Raw genomic sequence first — 26,453 nt, forward strand, 5'->3', positions numbered from 1 at the left:
CCCACCCTAGCCCCACCGCGGGGCTGCCAATGCCGTGTGAGCCCCGGGCGCGCGGCGCTTTGGCCCCTTTCCCCCTCCGACGTGATGTAACTTCACACTCGCCGACAGGGAAGGCAGCAGGGACGTTCTTCGCTGGGGGGTAGCTCTGTGCCGCCCCGCCGCAAGGCAGCTCTCACCCCCTCCCGCTCGGTGCGGGGCGGACCCGGCTCCCTCCACTAAGGAGACTGGCCCCTGGGGCGGGAGACCGTTTCCATCCCTGCCGAGTGAGCCAGCCCAGCCCAGCGCCTGCGAGGGTCCGACACGCGCCATGCTGCGAGGAGCCCGGAGGCTGCTCCCACCCCAGCTGCGAGGTCGAGAGCTCGCCTTACCCCGCTGGGCGCGCCCCCTTAGCAGCGGCTCCTGCACTGCGGGGCGGTGAGTCCTGCCTGCAGGCTACAGCCTGTGGTGCGGGTGGTTCGCGACGCGCGCTCTCCTCGGGTTTTTCTGCAGGGAAAATGTTGGTGCGGATGGAAGTACTTCGCGAGGCGAGGGCTTCCCTGTGCACAGGCGCTATTCCCCCCGCAGTTGTTGTATGACCCCGAGTGACAGAGGCGAGGGCGGGCGAGCTGACCGAATATAGGTCTTCCCTATCCCTAAACTCTGCCCGAGCCATTCCCTTCATGGTTTTAACAGCTGAACAGCAAGTTAAGTGCTGCAGTTGTCAGAAAAGAGGCACCCTCGAATCACACTAGTCTGCGGGGTTTGACAGCGAGGAAGCCTTTAAAATACTAGTGAAAAGGCGTCGGACAGTTTTGGCTTCATTACAGGTGAAGAGGGGAATCCATATTAGCAGCTAGTGCTAAAATTAAACCTATTCCTGGCAGCGCTGCATAACTTACACCCCAGAGTCTTAAAGGAGCTAACCAAGGAGCTCTCTGAGCCACTTACTTTTAGTTTTTAACAAATCTTAGAAACCTAAGGAAATTCCAAAGGATTGGTGGAATGCTAGGGCATTTCCAATGCTTAGAAAGGGAATAACAGACCATTTTAGCCTGAGATCAATCGTCGGCAAAATAATGGACTGGTTAATCTGGGACTCTAGAATTAGAGGCTAAAAATATAATTAATGCCAGTTTAGCATGTTTTTTTATGGAAGGTAGGTCTTGTCAAGAGCTACCTTTTTTAAAAGAACAAGATTACAGCAACTATGTTGATTTACAAAAAGAAAAGGAGTACTTGTGGCACCTTAGAGACTAACCAATTTATTTGAGCATGAGCTTTCGTGAGCTACAGCTCACTTCATCGGATGAATAAATAATAAATTGGTTAGTCTCTAAGGTGCCACAAGTCCTCCTTTTCTTTTTGCGAATGCAGACTAACACGGCTGCCACTCTGAAATATGTTGATTTAGTGTACCTGGATTTCTCTGTGGCATTTGGTTTAGTACCAAATGACATTCTGATTTTTAAAACTGCATTAAGTGGAACCATCAGGGTACACCTTAGATGGACAAAAACGATCTCACTAACAGCTCTCACCCCCTCCCGGTCTGTGCAGGGCGGACCCGGCTCCCTCCACTAAGGAGACTGGCCACTGGGGAGGGAGACCCGTGTTTAGTTAATGGAGAGATGTTTCTAGAGGGGTCCACCAGGAACTGATTCTTGATTCAACATTATTGAATATTTTTACCGATGATTTAGAGTAGACCATGATATATATATCTTTGCTGATACAGTTTGCAGATTGGTGGGGTAATAAATAACAAGGAGGACAGGCTACTGTTACAGAGTGCTTTGAATTACTTGGTTAGATGGTCACAATCCAACAAAATGGATTTAACAAAGCTGAATTAAAGGTAATACATCTGGGAACAAAGAATTCAGGTTATACCTACAGGGATACTTGGTTTTGGAAAGCAATGACTCAGAACAGGATTTAGGGGTCATCATAGGTAACCACCTCAACATGAGCTCTCATTTCAAAGCTGTGGTAAAAGGTCTAATGCAATCCTAGGATACATAAAAAGGTGACAAGTTTCAGAGTAGCAGCCGTGTTAGTCTGTATCTGCAAAAAGAAAAGTACTTGTGGCACCTTAGAGACTAAACAAATTTATTTGAGCATAAGCTTTCATGAGCTACAAAAGGTGAATATCAGGTAGAAGTAGGGAAGTGATTTTGCTTTTGTACACAGCTTTGGTAACGCTGTTACTAATACTGTGCCCAGTATTAATGTCTGCATTTCAAGAAAGATGTAGAAATACTAAAGAAAGTTCAAAGGAGGGCCACAAAAATGATCCAGAAGCTGGGTTTTTTGTTTTGTTTTGTTTTTTGCCTTCCTCTGAAACATCAGAGGGTGGCCACTGTTGTAGATGGGGCACTGGACAGAGTGAACCAGTGTCATACAGACCTAGAGTGTGAGGCCAGAAAGGACCACCAGATCATCTAGTGTTATGAGATGGTAAAGAGCAGTGGTGAGCAACCTGTGGTCGCCCCACTGCCCATCAGGGTAATCCGCTGGTGGACCATGAGTCAGTTTGTTTACATTGACCATCCGCAGGCACGGCTGCCTGCAGCTCCCAGTGGCCACGGTTTGCCGTTCCAGGCCAATGGGAGCTGTGGGAAGCGGCGCAGGCCGCACGGACTTGCTGGTTGCTGTTTCCCACAGCTCCCATTGGCCGGGTACGGCAAATCGCAGCCACTGGGAGCTGCAGGCGGCCGTGCCTGAGGACAGTCATTGTAAACAAACTGTCTTGCAGCCTGCCAGCAAATTACCCAGTCTGGCCGCATGCGGGCTGCAGGTTGCCCACCACTGGTATAGAGGGTCCTCTGTCTTAGATGCCTAGCTGGTGGTCTTGCTCAAATGCTCGGGGTCTTACTGATCTCCAGATCTGGATTCAGGAAGAATTTTTTCCCCAGTTCAGATTGGCAGGGACCTTAGGGTTCTTTCACCTTTCTCTGCATCATAGAGCATGGATTACCAGCTGGTATCATCTGGCATATCGAACCTAATCAGTTACCTGCCATTGCAAGGGCACTGGGCATTGGTAACACCTCAGTCTCTTCTGTTCTCTGCCTGTGTCATACAACTGTTTAGTCTCCTGAGGACTGCAATGCTTAGTCTAAACCAATTTACTGGGCTCAACACAGGGGTGACTGGGTGAAATTAAATGGCATGTGAGATACAGGAGACGAGACTAGATAAAGGTCAATTTTTAAAGGTAACTTTTAACTACTAGCTTAGATGAGAAGATGAAAGATCAATTTTGTGTCCTGTTTGTGACTTTCTTTTTCCAGGGAAGAAAAGCCATCTTCTTTCTTGGGAACTAAATGGAAAGATACAGCAGAGACAGTGATTATTGGAGGTGGTTGCATTGGTGTAAGTCTTGCTTACCACCTGGCCAAGGCTGGCATGAAGGATGTCATTCTGCTCGAAAAATCTGAACTGACGGCTGGATCTACTTGGCATGCAGTAAGAAAACTCTTGTTAATCACTAAGATCTCAAATACGAAAAGAGATTTCAGATGACTTGTAAAACCTGACAGTAGAGCAAAGATTTTATTTCCCCCACCTCATGGCCTTCCAGAAAATCAGTTTCTCTATTATTTATCTAGATACAAAGGATAGCACTGGATTCTGTTCCTAGATCTATGGTAGACTCACTATCTGACCTTTGAAGAGCCAATTAGGGTATATCTAGACTGCAGTCACTTCTGTGATTGCAGTTTGAGCCAAGACACTTGAGCTACCTTTAATTAAGCTAGATGGGCAGTGCAACAGTGCAGCTCTGGTAGCGTGAGCTTCTGTGTGGGCTAGCCCAGCGAGAAATAACTGAGGGTTCTGGGAGGATTTTTACAGCCTGCGCTGAAGCTCGTACTGGCATGGCTTTACTGTTCTGGCTCCCAAGATAGCTAGATTAAAGCTTTCTTGAGTATGTTGACTGTGATTGCATCCTGTGATTGCAGTGTAGACGTACCCTTAAACTACCCATGCTCCCTATCTGTAAAGTAGGATAAGTGTTGGTAAAGTGTTTTAAATCCAGGATATGCCCACACCTTGAATACTGCATGCAGTTCTGGTTGCCCCATTTCAAAAACGATGTATTAGACTTGGAAAAAGTACAGAGAAGGAAAACAAAATATATTGGGGTATGGAGCAGCTTGCATATGCAGTCCCTGGATTAAAAAGACTGGGACTGTTCAGTTTAGAAAAAAGATGACTAAGTGGGGAAATTATCAAAGTCTATTAAATCGTGAGTGGAGTGGTGAAAGTGACTAAGGAAGAGTTATTTACCACTTCACATAACACAAGAACCAATAAAAGATATTACCTCGCCCACCTTGTCTCACAAGAACCGGGAATCACCCAATGAAATTAATAGGCAGCAGATTTAAAACAAACATAAGAAAGTACTTCTTCACTCAGTGAACAGTCCACTTGTGGAACTCATTGACAAGGGATGTTATAGCTGAAAGTATAACTGGATTCAAAAAAGAATTAGATAAGTTCATGGAGGATAGGTCTATCAACAGCTATTAGTCAAGATGGTCATGGATGTTACTCCTTGCTCTGGGTGTCCCAAAGTCTCTTACTGCCAGAAGCTAGGACTAGACAGCAGGGGATGGATTGCTCCATAATTGCCCTATTCCATTTATTTGCTCTGAAGCATCCAGTACCGGTCACTGTCAGAAGACAGGATACTGGGCTAGATGGACCATTGGTTTGATCCAGCATATTCTTATGAGATTCTTGGAGGGATGATGCCACAGAAGTGAAAATAATTGTTAAAATTTATTATAGAAATGTGGCTATAGTTTGGGTTTTTAAACTTTAATTTTTACTTCTAAAGGAGATTTGTTATACTTAAAACAGCAATGCAAGAGAGCACTATAAATTAGAAGAACAGCTTTTTTTTTTAAGTTGAACAAAAATATTGTTGTCCTTCCTTCCAAACCTAATGTCCCATTCTGACACCAGCATTGGCCCTCTGTCAAGTGGTAATATAACACATATGCTTGTACTGTAGCAATACTTTATTGTACATTTTTTTTTTTTAGCCTAGGGAGGGGAGAGAAGCAGTGAGGAGGTGACATGGATTTCTTCTTGAATCCTCTGTCTCTGGTATCTGTATATGTGCAGAGAACAAAGCAGGACACAGAGGCCTGGTCTGTATTAGAAAATTAAGTAGGCTTAACTGTGTCACTCAGGAGGTGTGAAAAATCCCTGAGGGGCATAGTTAAGCCAACCTTACCCCCTGTGTAGACAGTGCTAAGCCGACAGAAGACTGCTTTCATCGACCTAGATACTGCCTCTCAGGGAGGGGCTGTATCATTTCAAGTGTAGACAAGCCCTTAGAGAAGGGCCCAGAGGTATCTCAGGGTGGGATGTGTGGTAGTTACTGGGCATGCTCAGTAAGCGGTCTCTGAAGCTATGCAGAGGGTTTCCATTAAGGGCTAGAAGTCTAACAGATTCCATACAAATCAGTGTCTGAAAGCTGAGTCAGTCAGAGCTCACTAGGGAAAGGTTATAAATAAGAGGATTTGGAGACTGCTCTGTGGACTCAGTGGATGAACAGTACAGGACTAAGATGTGTCTATTGTGAGAGCTGGGTCCCAGAGCCTCTGCCACATTGGATCCAGACTCTCTATCTTGTTGAAAGCGGAGGAGATGACCAACTATGGACACCAGGACTGCAATTACTGCTGGCCATGGGGCTCTTCGGACTGTTGTTGCTGAATTGATTCTGAGGAAATGGTTGAAGAACTAGCTCTGAGGAGTCCAGCTGACACACATACACTTTTGGTGCCACAGTGCAAAATCTTAATTGTTAAATGAGTACCTAGCTTAATGGAAAGCTTATTTGATCTCAATGAGGGTTTTCCCAAGGAGGAGAATCAGTTGAGAATGGTGGTCTCCCTGTAGAGAGTAAAGGCTGTTCCTCTCAACCTAGCTCCAGGGAGGAGAACTGGGGGGGTTTCTTTGTATAAGAATAATAGAAGACTGGTGAAAGCTGAGTACCAGCTTCAGGGAGGAGGGTGGGGTGGGGGTTCTTTGCATAATGCTGATGAAAAGACTGCTGTATCACAGCTCCTGACAGAGAGCTGGGAGTTCCTCACTTTAAAGGAAGTTTCAGAGACTGTTTAGAATAAAGTGTCAACTCGGGAAACGAGAGTGGGACCAGAGCCCTAAGTGAAGGGGTTTCTTTTCTTGCTTGGTGGACTCTTTATTGAATAAAGGGGTGTTCTCTAATATGAAGCCTATGTTGAATTTATTGCTAGTCCCAGAGAGGGAGGGACTAAAATGGAGTGTCTACAATGCCATGACTGACCACTAGGGGCCAGCAGCAAGCAAGATGTGAGTCTGTTACTAGGCCTCTCTCCGTGATTTAACTTTTTATAATATTTTTATAAAAAGAAATCATGAGAGGACTGAGCTCTGGCCTATACTTTAGCCTACTTCTCTGCTGAAGTGCAGGGAAAGGGGAGTACATTAATTACATATATTACCTCAGGACCTGCTACCCATTGCAGAATATTGGTGTAAGGCTCCGTGGCAGTAGAACCCTGGTCTGTGGAGCCTAGGTTGGCTGATATTCCCAAATTGCCACTGGGAGGGTGTGACGGTGCCCCCCATAATGTTTTATGGAAATAGGCTTATGAGTATATATGACATAACTGGAATATGTTTTATGCTGCATCTGCCATGTCACATATCTCTGTAAAGGTTATGATCTACTGAATCTATTAATCCCATTTGTATGCATGTATCATTGTTGTATTCGAAGTTATGAATATTGGCTATGTACTGGCTTGATTTCTAAGTAGCCTTAGTAGAGCATTTGGTCAGCTTCTTGAGAAAGGAATGTGCAAATTAGGTGCCCAATCAAGAAACACTTAAAGGACAATGAATCTTGTAAGGCTCCAATCCACATAAGAAGTCTACCTGAGGACGTTTAAGGAAGCATGTGAACCATGGCTGCTACCTGTAAGTTCTGAGTCATGCATGGACATGTGACTTGCCCATGTGACTCCAAAACTCCATCTTGGAGCTGGACTTTGCATAGGAGAGAGGAGGGGGTCTCCACCCACAAGAGAGAGTCTATTTAAGCCTGTGGGAGACCCCTCCATTTGGTCTTCAGCTGACTCAAGAGATAGTTTCTCCACCCCCAGGGATACCTGAAAAAAACTGGAACAAAGGACAGTAACTACAGGGAGTGTGAGTGATTGCTGGACCCAGACTAGAAGGAGACTAGTCTGTAAAAGGAAGCTTACTGGGTGAGGTTTTTATCTGTATTCAGTTTTCTTAGACATAGACTTGCGTGTTCTATTTTATTTTGCTTAGTAATTCACGTTGTTCTATCTGTTACTACTTGGAACCACTTAAATCCTACTTTCTGTATTTAATAAAATCACTTTTTACTTATTAATTACCCAAGAGGATGTATTAATACCTGGGGGCGGGGGCAAACAGCTGTGCATATCTCTCTATCAGTGATATAGAGGGCGAATAATTTATGAGTTTACCCTGTATAAGCTTTATATGAGGTAAAACGGATTTATTTGGGGTTTGGACCCCACTGGGAGTTGGGCATCTGAGTGTTAAAGAGAGGAACACTTCTTAAGTTGCTTTCAGTTAAGTCTGCAGCTTTGGGGTATGTGGTTCAGACCCTGGGTCTGTGTTGGAGTAGACTGGCGTGTCTGGCTCCGCAAGACAGGGTGCTGGAGTCCCAAGCTGGCAGAGAAAGCAGGGGCAGAAGTAGTCTTGGCACATCAGTTGGCAGCCTCAAGGGGGTTTCTGTGATCCAACCCCAATGGGAGCTCTGAGGACAGTGCTGGGGGTGGGGGCAGCATGCAGAGCCGCCTCCCTCCCTGCCAGGGGCACGCAGAGACCTGTCAGCAGCCCACTGCTTCTGGGATCTGCGTGGGGCCAGCACAGGCAGGCAGCCTGCCTGAGCCCTCTGCACCGCCCTCCAGGAGTCACCTGTGGTAAGGACCTCCTGGCCAGGGCCTGCACCTTGTACCCCCTCCTGCACCCCAACCCCCTGACCCAGGTCAGAACCCCCTCCTGCACCCAAACTCCCTCCCAGACCCTGCATCCTCTCCTACACCCTAATCCCTTGCCCCAGCCTGGAGCCCCCTCCTGTTTATATTCAAATTCAAATGGCTCATTAACAAGGCAACTGTTGTCTACCAATAAAACTCCTGGAATTTCTCGTTAAAAGGAAGTGGATGTGGTCTGTCTTTACTAGTATGTTCCAACCTCCAACAGTTTGAAAAAGTCTAAAGTCAGAAATAAAACAGATCCGATAAATACCTTCAATCAATAAAATGACAACCGCAAAGAGAAAGATAGAAGATGAACATTGAGAATTTAAAAATGATTGGACTGAGTGTTACGCTTTTATCGTGAGTTCAGCCGGACTCCCATTGTCCCTCATTTGAAACGAGAAATTATCCAACAATAAGAAATCAAACCTAGAAAGACATTTTGAAAAGAAACATTTTTAAACCTTTCAGAGTAGCAGCCGTGTTAGTCTGTATTCGCAAAAAGAAAAGGAGTACTTGTGGCACTTTAGAGGCTAACAAAATAACCTATCCAGCTGGTGATGTGAGGAAAAAAGCAGTAGAGGAGCTCCAACACAATGCAGAGCAAACAAGATTTACGTTTGCTAAATGGATGAAGGCGCCAGGTGGAACCACTACTGCTTGTTTCGTAGCAGCTCAAGAAATCGTCAAATGAGGGAAGCCATTCACAGATGGAGAATATTTGAAAGAATGTTTCATTAAAACATCTGAGGACCTCTTCGGCAATTTTAAAAACAAAGATGAAATAGTTAAGAAAATTAGAGAAATGCCATTATCTGCAAGATAGTAAAGGACAGAACTATTAAGATGGCCAGAAACGTAACCAGCCAGCAGGTTAGTGACATTAGATCAGCACCAGGTTTTTCTATTGTCTGCAATGAGACATGCATTGTGGATGACATTTCTCAGGTTGCCTTACTCGGCAGATACGTTAATGATCAAGGTCCTCAAGAAGAGTTGATTGCGTTGTTGCCACTCAAAGAACAAACTCGGGGTGAAGATATTGCATCTGCTGTCACTGAAAGTCTGAAACAAAAAGATATTGACATCAACAGAATAATTTCTGTTGCTTCAGATGGAGCACCGAGCATGAAGGGGGCACACAATGGTTTCTTTTCTTTTCTTTGAAAAAGTATGGAGCACAATGTAATTTCATTTTGTTGCATAATCCACCAGGATTATGTGTGCACAATCGTTTCCAGAGGAAATCTCAAAAGTAATGGAAATGGTCATGGTCATGCAGCTTGTTAACAAAATAATGGCAAGCGCTCTCAATCATCGACAGTTTTGTGAGCGTCCTCGAGAAGTCAACAGCCAATATTCTGATATTCTCTTCTATAACAAGGTAAAATGGCTTTCCAGAGGTGCAGTCCTGGTGAGGTTTGCATCATGTCTTGAGGGAATTAGGGTGTTCCTCCAAGAAAAGGGCCTTAAATATGCAGCGCTAACGGATCCTCACTGGTTGCAGAAATTCAATTTCATGGTGGATTTAACTTCTCATTTAAACGTGTTGAATCGGAAGCTAGAGGGAAAAGGAAATACTGCAATTTTGCTTTTGGAAGAAGTTCTTTCATTTGAACGAAAGCTGTCTTTGTTTGTTAGGGACATTGAGATGGGCATGTTAGTGCATGTCCCAACACTGAAGCAATACAAACAAACAAATGACTATCACATTGATGTTAGGTTCCTTGCGGAAACAGTCATCAAAATGCAAGCTGCATTTGCTGACTGATTTCACGAGTTCAGAAGGGAAAAGGCCACTTTGTCATTTCTGTTGAAACCGCTTGAAGCTGACACTTCTGCACCGAATTTTTCAGCATATGCAGGAATCGATAGAATGCAATTTGAACTTGAATTAGCAGACTTGCAAGACAGGGATTTATGGAATTAAAATTGAAAGATCTTGTCACTGAACTTGAAAATCTAGAAAGGCAGAAATCCTCCCTGGGGCTACAACACAAATGGTCTGAAATGGGCGACCTTAAACAACAAGACCAGATTATATTCAACGTTTGGAATTGTCTACCGGATACATACAGTCAGCTGAAGGGCTTCTCTCAGTGTTCGGTTCAACGTACTTCTGTGAACAAGTGTTTTCCCACTTGAATTTTGTCAAAAACAAACTGAGGAGCCAACTGCAAGATGTTTGTCTTGAGTCCTGCTTGAAAATGAAAATCACAGCATATTCACAAAACACTGAGCAACTCTCTAAAGATGTGCAACAACAGAAGTTGCATTAAAAGTATTGGTGAGTAGTAATAACTTTAATATGTTCAATTATTATTAGTTGATAAATTCTAACTCTACAAGTAGCTTCACATGTGATGCAGCTCTCGAAATATTTTGATCAAAGACGCACACAAAAAAAGGCTCTTCTTTGAAAGGTTGCCAACCCCTGCTCTAGCCAATTGAGCCACCGTTGTCAGGTCTCCTCCAAGTTTCTAAATATTTTACATACAATGTACCTGTGACTCATCTTTGTACAACCCTCCATTTGAATTGTTTGTCTTGTAGTCTGGGTCCAGAGTCTCAAACAAAACTTGGGTCAACGATTTGGCCTTGTGTTTCTCCTCCGCATTGTCCTTGTGATTACATTCAACAGCAGCAATCTCTGTTGCCCTGCTCCCAAGACACGTCTCAAATTCTTATGTGTCAACAGTATACTTGTTTCTTTAGTTCCCATAACCTCGCCTGTATGATGTCTCTTCATGAGCTGCTTGTTCTGGGGCTTTTAGGCACTTCCATCTTTAATCAACAGGTCTGTAACCACTCATCCTTTTTCATGCTGCAACTGTGTGATACTCTTTTAGCCAATAGTTTAGGACTAATGTTTCAAAAGTCCATTGGTCTGTCTCCCTAAGCATGGAGGAATTTTTGTTTAAGGGCACAGGATGACACGGGCTATTGAACCCTGAGCTTTGTATTACTTTTATATTTTTCCTGAGGTAGTTCTCTTACAAAATTTAAAACTCAAGTCAAAACAAGTGATATGATAAATAGGTAGTCTAATTTAAAATGGTTAATGTTTTTTCCTATGATTTAAGTGTGTGAAAATTGAAAAAAAAATTTTAATTAAATCCTAAAAAGCTATAGACTTACTTGGACTGTAATCTGCTTTGGGCTGAACAGGCTAAATCTGGCCTCTCTGGTATTCACTAGACAGCCATAAACAAGGCAAAAGAAAACCCTCTGTATTTCCTTGCTAGCCATCGTGTAAATGCTGGGATGCAGCACAGAATTAGTGACTGCCCAGGCAATGAACCAATCAGCCTTGCATAAAATGGCGCACTCTCCATCTATGAGCAGCACTATAAACAACAAGGAGTCCTTGTGGTCATAAGCTTTCGTGGGCTAGAACCCATTTCATCAGATGCACTCCAACACGGCTACCCTTCAGAATAAACAATGGAGCCCATCAGACAATGAATACACTGACTACAATCACAAATGTCCGAAACAGTACTATCAATCTCTTTGAGTTGTTATGCTTAGTGACATTACGACTACTGGACTTTACCAGTGTCTAAATATGCACATAAAGGATGGTTGTCACCAAAACAGTAATAAAGATACTTATGCAAAATACAACCTGTTTCTTGGAATGAAGAGCAAATATTGTTGATCAGTCTGCTGAGTTATTGTTATTATTCCAGTGGAGGGTTGGCAAGGTACCCAAAGAAACCAAGATAAGCCAGCATGTTCTAATAAGTAGGAAAAACCCTGTACTTGCATCTTAAGACCTTTTAATCATACCTCTCAATGGCTATGGGTAACAAACTAAAAGTGGAAGCTCCTAGGGCTACAAACGTACTGCCTTCCCTAATAAACCACATCATATGGAACAGGCTCAAAGTTTTCTTTCCAGACATAAGAATGTTTACTTTGTAAACTATTCCAGTTAACAAATCACAAATTACCAATAAAAAAGTACACCCAGTTGTGAAATTTGTTTTTCCAAGGGTGATCAATACCATCAAGTCCACCAGAACTATGAGATTACATATAATCAACAATGCAACTTTTTAAAGTCCATGCAATCCGTTTCCTTTTCTCGTAGAATAAGTTTTTGTGTATAATTATAAATTAGCAGTATCTGAAAATCAGCCTCTTCATTTCCTTGAGGGGTGAAAATGGCACTTCCATCTTTAATCAACAGATCTGTTCAAATGGCTCATTCTCTTTTATGCAATGGTTGTGCAATACTTTCTTAGCCAATAATCTAGGGTTGATACTTCAAAATACCATTGGCCTCTCTTCTTAGGTGGAGGAGAAACTTCATAGTATATTGCGGTGAGGGGGTTGTGAAAAGGGAAGTAGGTTGCATCCTTAGTATTGAATTATACTGTTGTTAGGTTACAGTTTGTCAACAAGAAAAGGCATATGGATGTCCTGTTCCCCTTGTGTTTGTGCATGTGTGTTTAGGAATATAGGCAGTAGCTCATGTGGGCCATCGCAAAGTAGCCCCTGCACCCTTCTTAAATTGTGGCCTCTGCCACTTTGGCTGTGCCTTTTAATTTCCCCCAGGCACTCTGCAATAGGGCTTTAGTTGTCATAACACCTCTATTTTCTCACTATTTAATGCTGTAAAACATCTAGGGTTACAGCTTATATAAAAGTAAAATGTAAAGTGTTATCTGAAAACATAAAAATAATTCTTTACGGCCCTTTGAATGTAATGATAAACAAAAACAAAAACAATGTAATTGTTGCTTTGATGGTGCTGCTACAAAATATCTCCATGCCTGTAGCCCCTCAAAATGTTTTTGTTAATTTTATTTTATTTATTGTTTCTGATAGTCCATTGTATGGGGGAAAATAATGCCTCATAAAGTTTCTGTATGACAAATGCTTGCTGATGCCAAAGCATGATAGCCAACAAAGAATGGCTACCTACAAAACTATTTCACAAAAAAGGTGTCTGTTATCACTATTCCCTTGAAATCCAGAACAGCTCTCTTATCCTTCTGGTCTGTAGTTCATGGTAAACTTTTAAAAGTTTATTTGATAAGATTAAAAACTGTGTGTTTAGCAAAAGAACGTGACAGTTTTAAATCAAGGTGGGAAAAGTCAGGAAAGGACGAGGAAGTGGGCTTGGAGCTGTTTCTTCAGATTACCATGTTAGAGGCTATGGCCTTATCTGTGAACTTCATGCAATGACAAAGCTATGGCTGTTGTCTTTTAAAAAAAATTTTTTTTTAATTGTAAAACCCATACAAATTTTAAAGCTTTCTTTACAGTTTACAAGTAGAACAAGTTTTGTTTGTTTCTTTGTCCTGCACTTTTAAAATTATTTCTGTTCTTTTCCTTTCTCTGCAATTTTAAAACTTTCTTTCTGTTGGCCTTTCTCTCTCAAATCTGCTTTATTTTGTAAATTATTTTAAAAGGGCTTATTCTCTGTCTACTGAACTTTACTTAAAATGTGTAAAAAACCTGTTTTCTTCTGAATATCTTCCAACTGTAACACATGAAAAAACTCACAAATCGTTCAAATGCACCCAATAAAGAAAAATACTTAAAAATTTCAAAATTGCTACTGGGCCAAAAGTGTACATGTCCAAAAATGGGACAGGAGGGCAGGACATAAATGAAAAAAGGGTCATGGAAACTTGTCAAAATGTATATGATGAATAAAGGTGCAACAGTTACACTACTTGCCAGCACTTTGGTCTTGATGGGTTGTAGTAGAGTTTCAAGGTGAAGAATTCTGTAGTAAGGGAGCAGACAAAATGGAAGAAAAAGCTCCCACAACAGGATGATTGTCATATTGTGAAGATTGTGATTGTCATATAGTCAGCAGTTCTTGTCATATTGTGAAGATTGTGATTGTCATATAGTCAAAAGTTCTTGCTGCTACAGAATTTGGTGGTATTACAGTAGGACAATAAAATAGTCTGCTTCAGAACGTCGTGTTGTGATATAGGTTCAAAAGGGAATGCCTATTATGTAAAACTTCAAAGTGACATAGTTGAAAAAGAGAGGGATCAAAGTTATTGTCAGTAGTTATGGCTCATGTCATCTAGATACTGGCTCATATAACAACTGTTTTGACTGTAGTAATGCCACACTAGGCAGCACTTAAAATATATTTTTATTTATTTATTTTATTTAGCGCGGTACATGTTCATAAGTTTTACAGACAATATAGCAATATATGGAGCTATGTAAGCCCAAGGAGCTTACATTTTAATTCAGACAATATACTGCTTCAGATTTTCTCTTTCATAGTCCAGCCAGCATTGCTAGAACTAAGGGTCACAGTTTAAATCCATTGTATTTCTGTTGTTTCTCAGTGCTGAAACTTAGCTTGCAAGTTCTCAGCTCTGGAACAGTGTTACAAAATTTCATATAAATTGTGTTAGCTGTTTTACGCACAGTACTGTGAAAAAGTTGCTTGACTTTCATTTTATTTAAATAAAGACAATACAGAAAGCATGGATTTTACTCTAACATTAATAGGAGACACAACTATCAGGCCAAATTCTGCTCATATTTACACCCATCTAACCACCTTTGAAACAAGTGGTGGTTGCCTGGGTAGAAATGGGAGCAAAATTGAGCCTTTGACAGGTTCATAGATCTCTTCAAGCCCTATTCTGCCCTGAATCACTGCAATCCCATCGAAGTCATTAGGGCTGCACAAGGAGTAAGTCAGTCTAGACAGAATCTGACGCTTTGTTTTTAATTTGAACAGTTGTTTGCTAAAGCAGTGCTTACCATGTATCATCCCAAAAAACCCTTTATGTAATATTCTTACCATGCAAAATTCAAAGTAGTATGCTGTTTAATTATTACAGAATACCTAATAGATCACAGCACAAAGAAAATAAAGTCATAGTAAGGAGTTCTGGTCAAATCTGTAAGGGGACAGATTGTGTGAATATGTGATGAAAGAAATAATGCCAGTTTTCATCAGAATGCTGCTGTGATAATGGGTGCAGTATAAAATCCAGAATAGAACAGAACTAAAATACAAGAAACTAAACATATAATAGGATTCTTCCGTAATTTTTATAAGGATGGATTTTGACAATATCTGTTTTGATTTTTATATGCAAATGGTCACCACATCTAGATCTGCAAGACAGTTACCTTCTCAAATCAGACATATATAAAGGAACAATCTCCATCTGGCAAAGATAGAGCAAACTCTTCTCGGAATTGTAATCCTAAAGCAGGTTGGTCAGGTTATAATTGGCTCTAAATAGCACTCTTGAAACCAATAACATTCTTTATCTACAGCCAAATAGCACTCCAAAAAGTGTGAAATTCCTTCCTACATTTAAAAAGGTCAAAGATATTACTTCCAACTTGATCCTTGTAACTAAATGCCCATGGGTATGGGTATTATTGTGTGGTGAACACATCAGAGCCACTAGCAAATGGTTTTAGAAAGTAATTTGTGGCCCATATAACTAAATTATTATTACCAACAGTGATCACTACAACTGAATTTTACTGTATATAGAAGATTATTAAATACATCCAGGGGAGGAACAAAAGACTGATCAGGCAATGTTTGTACAAATAAAGGAAGACAGTACAAAGATTATGATATGAATTGAGAGCAAGCGAAATACATGTAAATAGCTAGAGAAAAATGAGCGTTTTAAGAGTTAAGATATAATTTATTTATTTCTTCATTTTATTGAGCAAAACAGTAGATTAGACCTTGAGGACTTAATTTTTAAGAAGTGATCAAGACATAAATTCATTGCAAAAACTGCAATAAAATTGCACTAGGTTCCGGCTCAAAACAATTAAAACAAAGACTTTCAGATTGTGAACAATATGGAAGATACTTATGGATCCAAGCCTTAGTAACAAAAATAATTCACAGTAACCACCACTGTAATATTTATGTTTAGGTGGATGGTTTTCATAGGTTAGATTGTTTTCCACGGGTCTCTTTTTGGGGATAAGGGTTTATACTGTTGTATAAGTTTTAAAATACCAAAAAAGAGAAAATCCTCGTAATGAAAATTGGGAAACTACCGTTCCTTCAAAGTCATTGAATCTATCCCCCTGCAAGGGCAGAATAAAGTCCCTGGACAGAGCATTTCTAAGATATTGTTGAACTATTACCACTTTTGATCTTAGTGATGCTATATATGCTTCTTATGGCAAAGTATAAATTGCTATAGGAATAACATTAAAATTAAATTCAATACAAACAGAAAGATGTTTTTAAATAAAACCAAACCTGCTAGCCTTATTCATTTGAGTTCCATTGATTTGAAAACTTAAAGGCTTAAGAAAAATATACAATGCAAAGTAACTAGAGATGGCAAACTGAAAAATGTCAAAACTAAAAGTAGTTTTACGTATGTGCTTATTTGGAAAGTGTAAAGTGAAACTGTCCGCATTCTTGAAAAAATTATAAGAGGACTTTTAGGGAGACAGGATGTAATCACCTGTATTAGGATTCAGCCAGGATACCAGTGTTTATATCCCTCCTCTTGAAAACTCCATGATCTTTTTTATTATTTGTTTATATTTTATTGATTTTTTTCCTTCCAAAAATAAGAGAACAGACAAAAGAACAAAAAAGTGAAGGAAGGGAAGCAAGAAAAAGGACAAAAAGTGGTAGGGATAGGAAAGAAGAGCAACATCTCAGTTTCCAGCTAGCAGACATTAATCAAAGGTTTCTAAAAAGTTAGATCAAATCTTATCAAATGTGTCTGACATCCCTCTTCTCTTAAACATTGGCTGTTTTTTAGCTGCTAGGTCAGCTAGCTTCTTGCGCCAAGCTTCTGTTCCTGGAGGCAGTCTGCTCTTCCACGTAAGCAGTGTAAGTCATTTGGCTGCAAGCTCTGCTCTACAGAACCAAGCTTTCTGTGAGTTGGAAAGTTTCTAAGATGATGGAATATATCCCAAAACACAGTTCTGAGAAGTAATTTTTCAGGAGGGATCCATTATTATATTAATCCTCTTGCCTTATTCTAACCAAAAGGATTTGGGATTGTCCCAAAATATGAGCCAGTGTGGCTCCGGGGGACCCACATCTCCAGCAGCAGTATATTTTGGCAAGGCCCATGTACTGTAGCCTATATGAAAGAACTATAGGAGTTTTAGAAACCACAGCTAGTTGGGAACTCAGTTTTATGTCTCATCCAAAAGATTTATGTAGAAAAATGAATAGTTTAAGCAAGGAATGAAACTATAGTAGAGAACAAGTACCACGGAAATATTGTGACTTGACTGATGAGAGAAGACAGTTGGAAAAACATCTGTGCATGGAAGGAGAGTGCTGGTAAACTACGAAACAATTTTTTTATAAATAAATTAATTAAATAAAAAGAACTGTTGGCTCCAGCCATGTGTTGCTTTTCTTTGTACAGCCATGTGTTGCTTTTCCTGACAGTTCCTTTTGAATAACATCTGGAAAAAAAGCTGCCCAGAAAGGGGAAGAGAAAACAATGCATTTCCAGAAATACTCATATGTTGTTTTTTGTTTCTTATTCAAGGCTGGGTTAACAACTTACTTTCATCCTGGAATAAATCTGAAGAAAATCCATTACTACAGCATCAAACTCTATGAAAAATTGGAGGAGGAGACTGGGCAGGTGAATTAAACACTTTAAAAATGTTAATTCAAATCAATATTAGTCATGCTAAAAAAACTATGGGGAGATTTAGAATGGATACATTGTGTGTGTGTGTGTGCGTGTGTGTGCGCACATGCGTATAAAGGGAGCTCTCATACCACAAGGGCTCACTTTATCTGAATGTCGTTTACTATTTGTATGTCTATCCTACATTCATTTTCTAGCATTTAACTCCAGAGTACTGTAGATGCTCCCCCACAATCCTTCTAACTCTTAAATAGAAAACAGATTTCAAAATTAAAACACTTATAACTGAGAAACCAAGCAGGCAAAGAGACTGCAGTATCATCTTTCTATTTGAGTTAAAACAGCATTCAGGAATGAGCAATCTGACAATTAGGCATTCCTGGTTTTAATTTAAATGATTTAATGCTGTCTGTAATTGAGAAGATTGCTGTAGTTCATCGTATCCATTTCAGAGCTGTGCTTCGCTTTGGTGACTATATAATTTTCTCCAGCCAACATTTTCCCTCCTTCATGTTTGACGCTGCAACAAACACAGTGATTCTCTCTCACTTTGCTAATCTGCCAATTTGATAATTCTCACAAAAAACCCTGTGGCCTTACCCTACTTTTCAGCAAGATTAAAGATGTTATCAGAATGCCAGAGTGAATTCTGCTATTACTAGATCTAATGTAGTACATGCACTCATATACCGGGAGGTATTAAAGCACAAATAGTTTAAACTAAGGCTGTCAGTTAATCATACTTAACTCACGCCATTAACTAAAAAAAATTAATTGTGATTAAAAAATTAATGGTGATGAATCACAGTTTTAATCCACTATTAAACAATAATAGAATACCAATTGACATTTATTAAATATTTTTGGATGTTTTTCTACATTTTCCAATATATTGATTTCAGTTACAACACAGAATACAAAGTGTACAGTTCTCACTTTATATTATTATTTTTATTACAAATATTTGCACTGTAAAAACGATAAATAAAAGAAATAGTATTTTTCAATTCACCTCATACAAGTACTGTAGTGCAATAGCTTTATAATGACAGTGAAACTTAGAAATGTAGAGTTTTTTTTGTTCTATAACTGCATTCAAAAATAAAACAATTTAATACTTTAGAATCTATGAGTCCACTCATTTCTTCTTCTTGTTTAGCCAATTGCTCAGACAAACAAGTTTTTTTATATTTATAGGAGGTAATGCTGTCTGCTTCTTGTTTACAATGTCACCTGAAAGTGAGGACAGGCCCTTTTGTAGCTGGTGTTGCAAGGTATTTATGTGCCGAATATGCTAAACATTTGTATCCCCCTTCATGCTTCGATCACTATCACCAGAGGACATGCTTCCTGTTGATGACACTCCTTAAAAACATAATGCGTTAATTAAATTTGTGACTGAACTCCTCAGGGAAGAATTGTATGTCTTCTGCTCTGTTTTACCCACATTCTGCCATATAGCTCACGTTATAGCAGTCTTGGACACAGCAAATGTTCTTCATTTTAAGAACACTTTCACTGCAGATTTAACAAAACACAAAGAAGGTACCAATGTGAGATTTCTAAAGACAGCTACAGCACTTGACCCAAGGTTTAAGAATTTGAAGTGCCTTCCAAAATCTGAGCGGGATGAGGTGTGGAGCATGCTTTCAGAAGTCTTAAAAGAGCCACACTCCGATACGGAAGCTAAAGAACCCGAACACCCGAAAAAGGAAATCAACCTTGTGCTGGTGGCATCTGAATCAGATGATGAAAATGCACATGCATTGATCCTCACTGCTTTGGATCGTTATTGAGCAAAACCCGTCATCATCCTATGGAATGGTGGTTAAAGCATGAAGGGACCTCTGAATCTTTAGCGCATCTGGCACGTAAATATCTTGCGACGCCAGCTACAACAGTGCCATGCGAATGCCTGTTGTCACTCTCTGGTGACATTGTAAACAAGAAGCGGGCAGCATTATCTCCTGCAAATGTAAACAAACTTGTTTGTCTGAGCGTTTGGCTGAACAAGAAGTAGGACAGAGTAGACTTGTAGACTCTAAAGTTTTACATTGTTTTTTTTTGGAGTGCAGTTATTTTTTTGTACATAATTCTACATTTGTAAGTTCAACTTTCATGATAAAGAGATTGCATTACAGTACTTGTATTAGGTGAATTGAAAAAAACAATTTATTTTCTTTTTTACAGTGCAAATATTTGTAATAAAAATAATATAAAGTGAGCACTGTACACTTTGTATTCTGTGTTGCAATTGAAATCAATATATTTTAAAATGTAGAAAACATCCAAAATATTTAAATACACAGTATTCTATTATTAACAGTGCGATTAATTATTTTAATCATTGACAGCCCTAGTTTAAACTACACTTGACAAAATAAATGACAAAAGCATGTTCCGTCGTATAATAGACTTCCTTTTTATTTCTGTGTCGTTGGTTATTCTCTAATTTTGCAGAAATTGGTAAATGACAGTGAGTCCTTTACACTTACGAGGCCCTATCATGCACCCATAACCTGTGCAAAGTGAGGGTCCTTCACACATGAATCACACCTCTCATGCACAGAAAGAAGGGTCAATCACCTCTGCAACAGCACCCACCCACCTTGCCCTGTATTCTGTGGAAGGCACTCAGTTGATACAGGAGTCATCTATATATGGAGGAGCTGGGCAGTGGGCAGGTTGAGTGTGGGGCAGGAGAGACATGCATTGTGCCTCCACTGGTCCTTCAGAGATTCTTCATGAAAGCTAATATCCTCCAAGTTTTATTAACTTTCTGCAGCCCCTTCTATGCAGTGGAGATACCCCTTAGAGTGGGAGGATTCCTCAGTTAGTCACCAGCTCAGTAATCTTTAGTGGTGCAGCTCCAATGGAGCCTTGCTGCAACAGAATGGAGAGGATAACTATTGCAGGGTCACAGAGTCGCCATGTGGATTGCCATGGCATCCCAGTAGTCGCTCAGCCTGTTTGCAAGGGGGTTAGCTCCATTTCCCAACAGAACAATTAGAAGAAGAAATCTTTGTGGGGTGGGGGTGATCGGGCCACAGTCAGTAATGTGAACAGGCACTTTCTAACTGGATTTAATTAATTCATTAAAATATCTTTATTTTTTCAGTAAAGATGTGTGGTCAGTTAACTTTTTATTGTTTATTTTGTAATATTGTCAATGTTTAAAATGCTGATTCTTATCCCTTTTGACTCAACTAGTTAGCCAAATTTAGGGCCCTGTGGATTGGTTCTGTTAGGAGGAGAAATTGATGATGGAGTCAGGTATCTTTGTACACTGTTAGCAAATAAACAGGACTGCATCAAAGTCCTGTTTCTTTGAACACTGTAGGAATCAGCCGCAGGAGACAGTTTCTCTGCTCACAGCTCTAGCCAAGCTCTCTTCAGCCAGCACACAGTGCAAAAACTCTTTCTGGGCTTTTCACAATGTTCCCATTGCTTATTCAAGCAGTCTCTGGTTCTTCCTTGCTGCCTTTTCTCTCATTTTCTCTGGTTTTTCTAGTTTCTCTCTGAGACATGCAAACCTTCACAAAACAGAAGCCAGTGAAACCCCTTTGCCCACATTTGCCTTGCACATGCCTTTAATTAGGCTGGTGACATGTGAATTGTTTGATGTGAATTGTTTCATAAAGGAGATTAATGGTTTCCTACAACTATCTTAAATGAAGGACAGTGGTTACATCCTCTGGTTTCAGAAAAGTTTACCCAGCTCATAATACTGATACTGAGATTATATTTGTATAGAATCATAGAATCATAGAATATCAGGGTTGGAAGGGACCCCAGAAGGTCATCTAGTCCAACCCCCTGCTCAAAGCAGGACCAATTCCCAGTTAAATCATCCCAGCCAGGGCTTTGTCAAGCCTGACCTTAAAAACCTCTAAGGAAGGAGATTCTACCACCTCCCTAGGTAACGCATTCCAGTGTTTCACCACCCTCTTAGTGAAAAAGTTTTTCCTAATATCCAATCTAAACCTCCCCCACTGCAACTTGAGACCATTACTCCTCGTTCTGTCATCTGCTACCATTGAGAACAGTCTAGAGCCATCCTCTTTGGAACCCCCTTTCAGGTAGTTGAAAGCAGCTATCAAATCCCCCCTCATTCTTCTCTTCTGCAGGCTAAACAATCCCAGCTCCCTCAGCCTCTCCTCATAACTCATGTGTTCCAGTCCCCTAATCATTTTTGTTGCCCTTCGCTGGACTCTCTCCAATTTATCCACATCCTTCTTGAAGTGTGGGGCCCAAAACTGGACACAGTACTCCAGATGAGGCCTCACCAATGTCGAATAGAGGGGAACGATCACGTCCCTCGATCTGCTCGCTATGCCCCTACTTATACATCCCAAAATGCCATTGGCCTTCTTGGCAACAAGGGCACACTGCTGACTCATATCCAGCTTCTCGTCCACTGTCACCCCTAGGTCCTTTTCTGCAGAACTGCTGCCTAGCCATTCGGTCCCTAGTCTGTAGCTGTGCATTGGGTTCTTCCGTCCCAAGTGCAGGACCCTGCACTTATTGAACCTCATCAGATTCCTTTTGGCCCAATCTTCCAATTGGTCTAGGTCCTTCTGTATCCTATCCCTCCCCTCCAGCGTATCTACCACTCCTCCCAGTTTAGTATCATCCGCAAATTTGCTGAGAGTGCAATCCACACCGTCCTCCAGATCATTTATGAAGATATTGAATAAAACCGGCCCCAGGACCAACCCCTGGGGCACTCCACTTGATACCGGCTGCCAACTAGACATGGAGCCATTGATCACTACCCGTTGAGCCCGACAATTTAGCCAGCTTTCTACCCACCTTATGGTGCATTCATCCAGCCCATACTTCCTTAACTTGCTGACAAGAATACTATGGGAGACCGTGTCAAAAGCTTTGCTAAAGTCAAGAAACAATACATCCACTGCTTTCCCTTCATCCACAGAACCAGTAATCTCATCATAAAAGGCGATTAGATTAGTCAGGCATGACCTTCCCTTGGTGAATCCATGCTGGCTGTTCCTGATCACTTTCCTCTCATGCAAGTGCTTCAGGATTGATTCTTTGAGGACCTGCTCCATGATTTTTCCAGGGACTGAGGTGAGGCTGACTGGCCTGTAGTTCCCAGGATCTTCCTTCTTCCCTTTTTTAAAGATTGGCACTACATTAGCCTTTTTCCAGTCATCCGGGACTTCCCCGGTTCGCCACGAGTTTTCAAAGATAATGGCCAGTGGCTCTGCAATCACAGCCGCCAATTCCTTCAGCACTCTCGGATGCAACTCGTCCGGCCCCATGGACTTGTGCACGTCCAGCTTTTCTAAATAGTCCCTAACCGCCTCTATCTCCACAGAGGGCTGGCCATCTCTTCCGCATTTTGTGATGCCCAGCGCAGCAGTCTGGGAGCTGACCTTGTTAGTGAAAACAGAGGCAAAAAAAGCATTGAGTACATTAGCTTTTTCCACATCCTCTGTCACTAGGTTGCCTCCCTCATTCAGTAAGGGGCCCACACATTCCTTGGCTTTCTTCTTGTTGCCAACATACCTGAAGAAACCCTTCTTGTTACTCTTGACATCTCTGGCTAGCTGCAGCTCCAGGTGCGATTTGGCCCTCCTGATAACATTCCTACATGCCCGAGCAATATTTTTATACTCTTCCCTGGTCATATGTCCAACCTTCCACTTCTTGTAAGCTTCTTTTTTATGTTTAAGATCCGCTAGGATTTCACCATTAAGCCAAGTTGGTCGCCTGCCATATTTACTATTCTTTCGACTCATCGGGATGGTTTGTCCCTGTAACCTCAACAGGGATTCCTTGAAATACAGCCAGCTCTCCTGGACTCCTTTCCCCTTCAAGTTAGTCCCCCAGGGGATCCTGGCCATCCGTTCCCTGAGGGAGTCGAAGTCTGCTTTCCTGAAGTCCAGGGTCCGTATCCTGCTGCTTACCTTTGTTCCCTGCGTCAGGATCCTGAACTCAACCAACTCATGGTCACTGCCTCCCAGATTCCCATCCACTTTTGCTTCCCCCACTAATTCTACCCGGTTTGTGAGCAGCAGGTCAAGAAAAGCACCCCCCCTAGTTGGCTCCTCTAGCACTTGCGCCAGGAAATTGTCCCCTACGCTTTCCAAAAACTTCCTGGATTGTCTATGCACCGCTGTATTGCTCTCCCAGCAGATATCAGGAAAATTAAAGTCACCCATGAGAATCAGGGCATGCGATCTAGTAGCTTCCGTGAGCTGCCGGAAGAAAGCCTCATCCACCTCATCCCCCTGGTCCGGTGGTCTATAGCAGACTCCCACCACTACATCACTCTTGTTGCACACACTTCTAAACTTAATCCAGAGACACTCAGGTTTTTCTGCAGTTTCGTACCGGAGCTCTGAGCAGTCATACTGCTCCCTTACATACAGTGCTACTCCCCCACCTTTTCTGCCCTGCCTGTCCTTCCTGAACAGTTTATAACCATCCATGACAGTACTCCAGTCATATGAGTTATCCCACCAAGTCTCTGTTATTCCGATCACGTCATAGTTCCTTGACATCACCAGGACCTCCAGTTCTCCCTGCTTGTTTCCAAGGCTTTGTGCATTTGTATATAAGCACTTGAGATAACCTGTTGATCGCCCCTCATTGCCAGTATGAGGCAGGAGCCCTCCCCTCACAGACATTCCTGCCTGTGCTTCCTCCCGGTATCCCGCTTTCCCACTTACCTCAGGGCTTTGGTCTCCTTCCCCCGGTGAACCTAGTTTAAAGCCCTCCTCACTAGGTTAGCCAGCCTGCTGGCAAAGATGCTCTTCCCTCTCTTCGTAAGATGGAGCCCGTCTCTACCCAGCACTCCTCCTTCATGGAACACCATCCCATGGTCAAAGAAACCAAAGCCTTCTCTCCGACACCATCTGCGTAGCCATTCGTTGACTTCCACGATTCGACGCTCCCTACCTAGGCCTTTTCCTTCCACGGGGAGGATGGACGAGAACACCACTTGCGCCTCCAACTCCTTTATTCTTCTTCCTAGAGCCACATAGTCCGCAGTGATCCGCTCAAGGTCATTCTTGGCAGTATCATTGGTGCCCACGTGGAGAAGCAGGAAGGGGTAGCGATCCGAGGGCTTGATGAGTCTCAGCAGTCTCTCCGTCACATCACGAATCTTAGCCCCTGGCAAGCAGCAGACTTCTCGGTTTTCCCGGTCAGGGCGGCAGATAGATGACTCAGTCCCCCGGAGGAGAGAGTCCCCGACCACCACCACCCGCCTTCTCCTCTTGGGGGTGGTGGTCGTGGAACCCCCAACCTCAGGACAGCGCATCTCATGCCTTCCAACCAGCAGAGTCTCCTTCTGCTTTCTCGCCCCAGACATATCATCTGGTCCACTCTCCGCAACGATACCTGTGGAGAGAACATGAAAGCGGTTAGTTACCTGTGTCTGTGTTACTGGAACCCGGACATTCCGCTTACCTCTTCTGGAGGTCACATGTTGCCAAGCTTCTTCACTAGCCTCTTGGCTCCTCTGTGCAACCTGCTCTATATCTGTAGAGCTTTGTGCCCCTAGAAGCCTATCCTGAGTTTCGTCCAGGAAATCCTCAGTTTCCCGTATGCAACGCAGGGTTGTTATCTGTTGCTCCAGACCTTCAATCTTCTCTTCCAATATGGAGACCAGCTTGCACTTTGTACAGACAAAGTCGCTTCTGTCCTGTGGAAGAAAGACAAACATGGCACATCCAGTGCAGGTCACAACAGCTGAACCCCCCCCTTCCATATCACCTTCCTACTATGAGCTTCCTCAGAGCAGTTTGCAAGACGTAAGCCTCACTGGGCTCCCTCCAGGCGAACTCCCAGGCAAACTCCTGCTGTGTGCTGCTCTGCTGTCCCCGCTGCTCAGCTGGTTCGCGAAGCTCTGGCTATTTTTAAACAGCCAGGCTTCCCTGTCGCAAACAAACAGACACCCTACTGCCCGCCCCCTGCAGTTTATAAGATACTAAACATTTACTTTTAAATTTATCTGATCTATTTTTGAAAATGCATAAATAGGTGGAATAAAGCCCACAAAGTTGGCTCATTAATCCAATCTTAGAGGTTCAAAATTAACAGAGAATAATGAAATACGATACAGAGACTCTTTTTTTTTTTACAGCTTATTTTGAAGGTAGTGTACATTTAAGTAATATGCTCGCTCAGCTTAGTTAGGCTTTTATGTGGTTACAAATTGTTCCTTACTCCCCCCAGTTCTACATTTGGGGCCTGATCCTTCAAGGGGATTTAGGGCTTGTGGTCACCAAAGTCAATGGCAAAACTCCCATTGACTTCACTGGTGTAGGATCAGGCATTTAGACAGGGATGAGACAAAGTCCTAGTGATAACTCATTCATTTATTTTTGCTATCCGTGTTTTAGGCTGTGGGGTTTCATCAGCCAGGCAGCATCAGAATTGCTTCCACCCCTACTAGAGTGGATGAATTCAAGTACCAAATGACGCGAGCTGGTTGGCATCCAACAGAGCAGTATCTTATTGGGCCTGAGAGAATACAAGAGCTGTTTCCCATATTGAACATGGAGAAGGTAAAGAATAACATTTTGTGAAAACAACTTTCCTTGCAGTTAAATGTTGGACTTTCAAAGACATACTGTAAATCCAGGGCCTGATTCTCTTGTGCACTAAGGCCCTTAGTATAAAGGCTTTCGGCTCAAGCAGTATAAAGGGACTTAGTATAAACAAGAATGAGCCACCTCCCCATGTGATTCTATTAAGGCAACATTAACAGGATCCTCTGGGGGAGTTTCTATTGCGTGGGAGAGTAAATTCGGGAAGAAAGAAAAACACAGAGCCTGTTCAGGACACA

At 42.0% G+C, this 26,453-nt stretch overlaps 1 protein-coding gene and 1 pseudogene across 4 annotated transcripts in view; one reads left to right on the top strand and one right to left on the bottom strand.

The window, feature by feature from the left end:
- Window positions 1–26,453, top strand: part of DMGDH (dimethylglycine dehydrogenase) — a 75,587-nt gene that overhangs the window by 1,336 nt on the left and 47,798 nt on the right. The window contains exons 1-4 of one of the 4 annotated variants that reach the window (XM_073344136.1): window positions 8–414; window positions 3,273–3,447; window positions 17,525–17,623; window positions 26,008–26,172. In XM_073344136.1, the coding sequence (XP_073200237.1) occupies window positions 308–414; window positions 3,273–3,447; window positions 17,525–17,623; window positions 26,008–26,172 (546 nt within the window). In that variant the 5' untranslated portion in view covers window positions 8–307. Of the gene's footprint in view, window positions 1–7; window positions 415–608; window positions 807–3,272; window positions 3,448–15,166; window positions 15,236–17,524; window positions 17,624–26,007; window positions 26,173–26,453 lie in introns of those variants that run through there. The other 3 variants (XM_073344138.1, XM_073344137.1, XM_073344139.1) reach the window with 3 other exon arrangements.
- On the bottom strand, window positions 9,967–14,784 carry LOC140911707 (sphingosine 1-phosphate receptor 3-like; annotated as a pseudogene).

This window comes from Lepidochelys kempii, chromosome 5, assembly GCF_965140265.1.
Source record: "Lepidochelys kempii isolate rLepKem1 chromosome 5, rLepKem1.hap2, whole genome shotgun sequence".
In the NCBI taxonomy this organism is placed as follows: Eukaryota; Metazoa; Chordata; order Testudines; family Cheloniidae; genus Lepidochelys; species Lepidochelys kempii.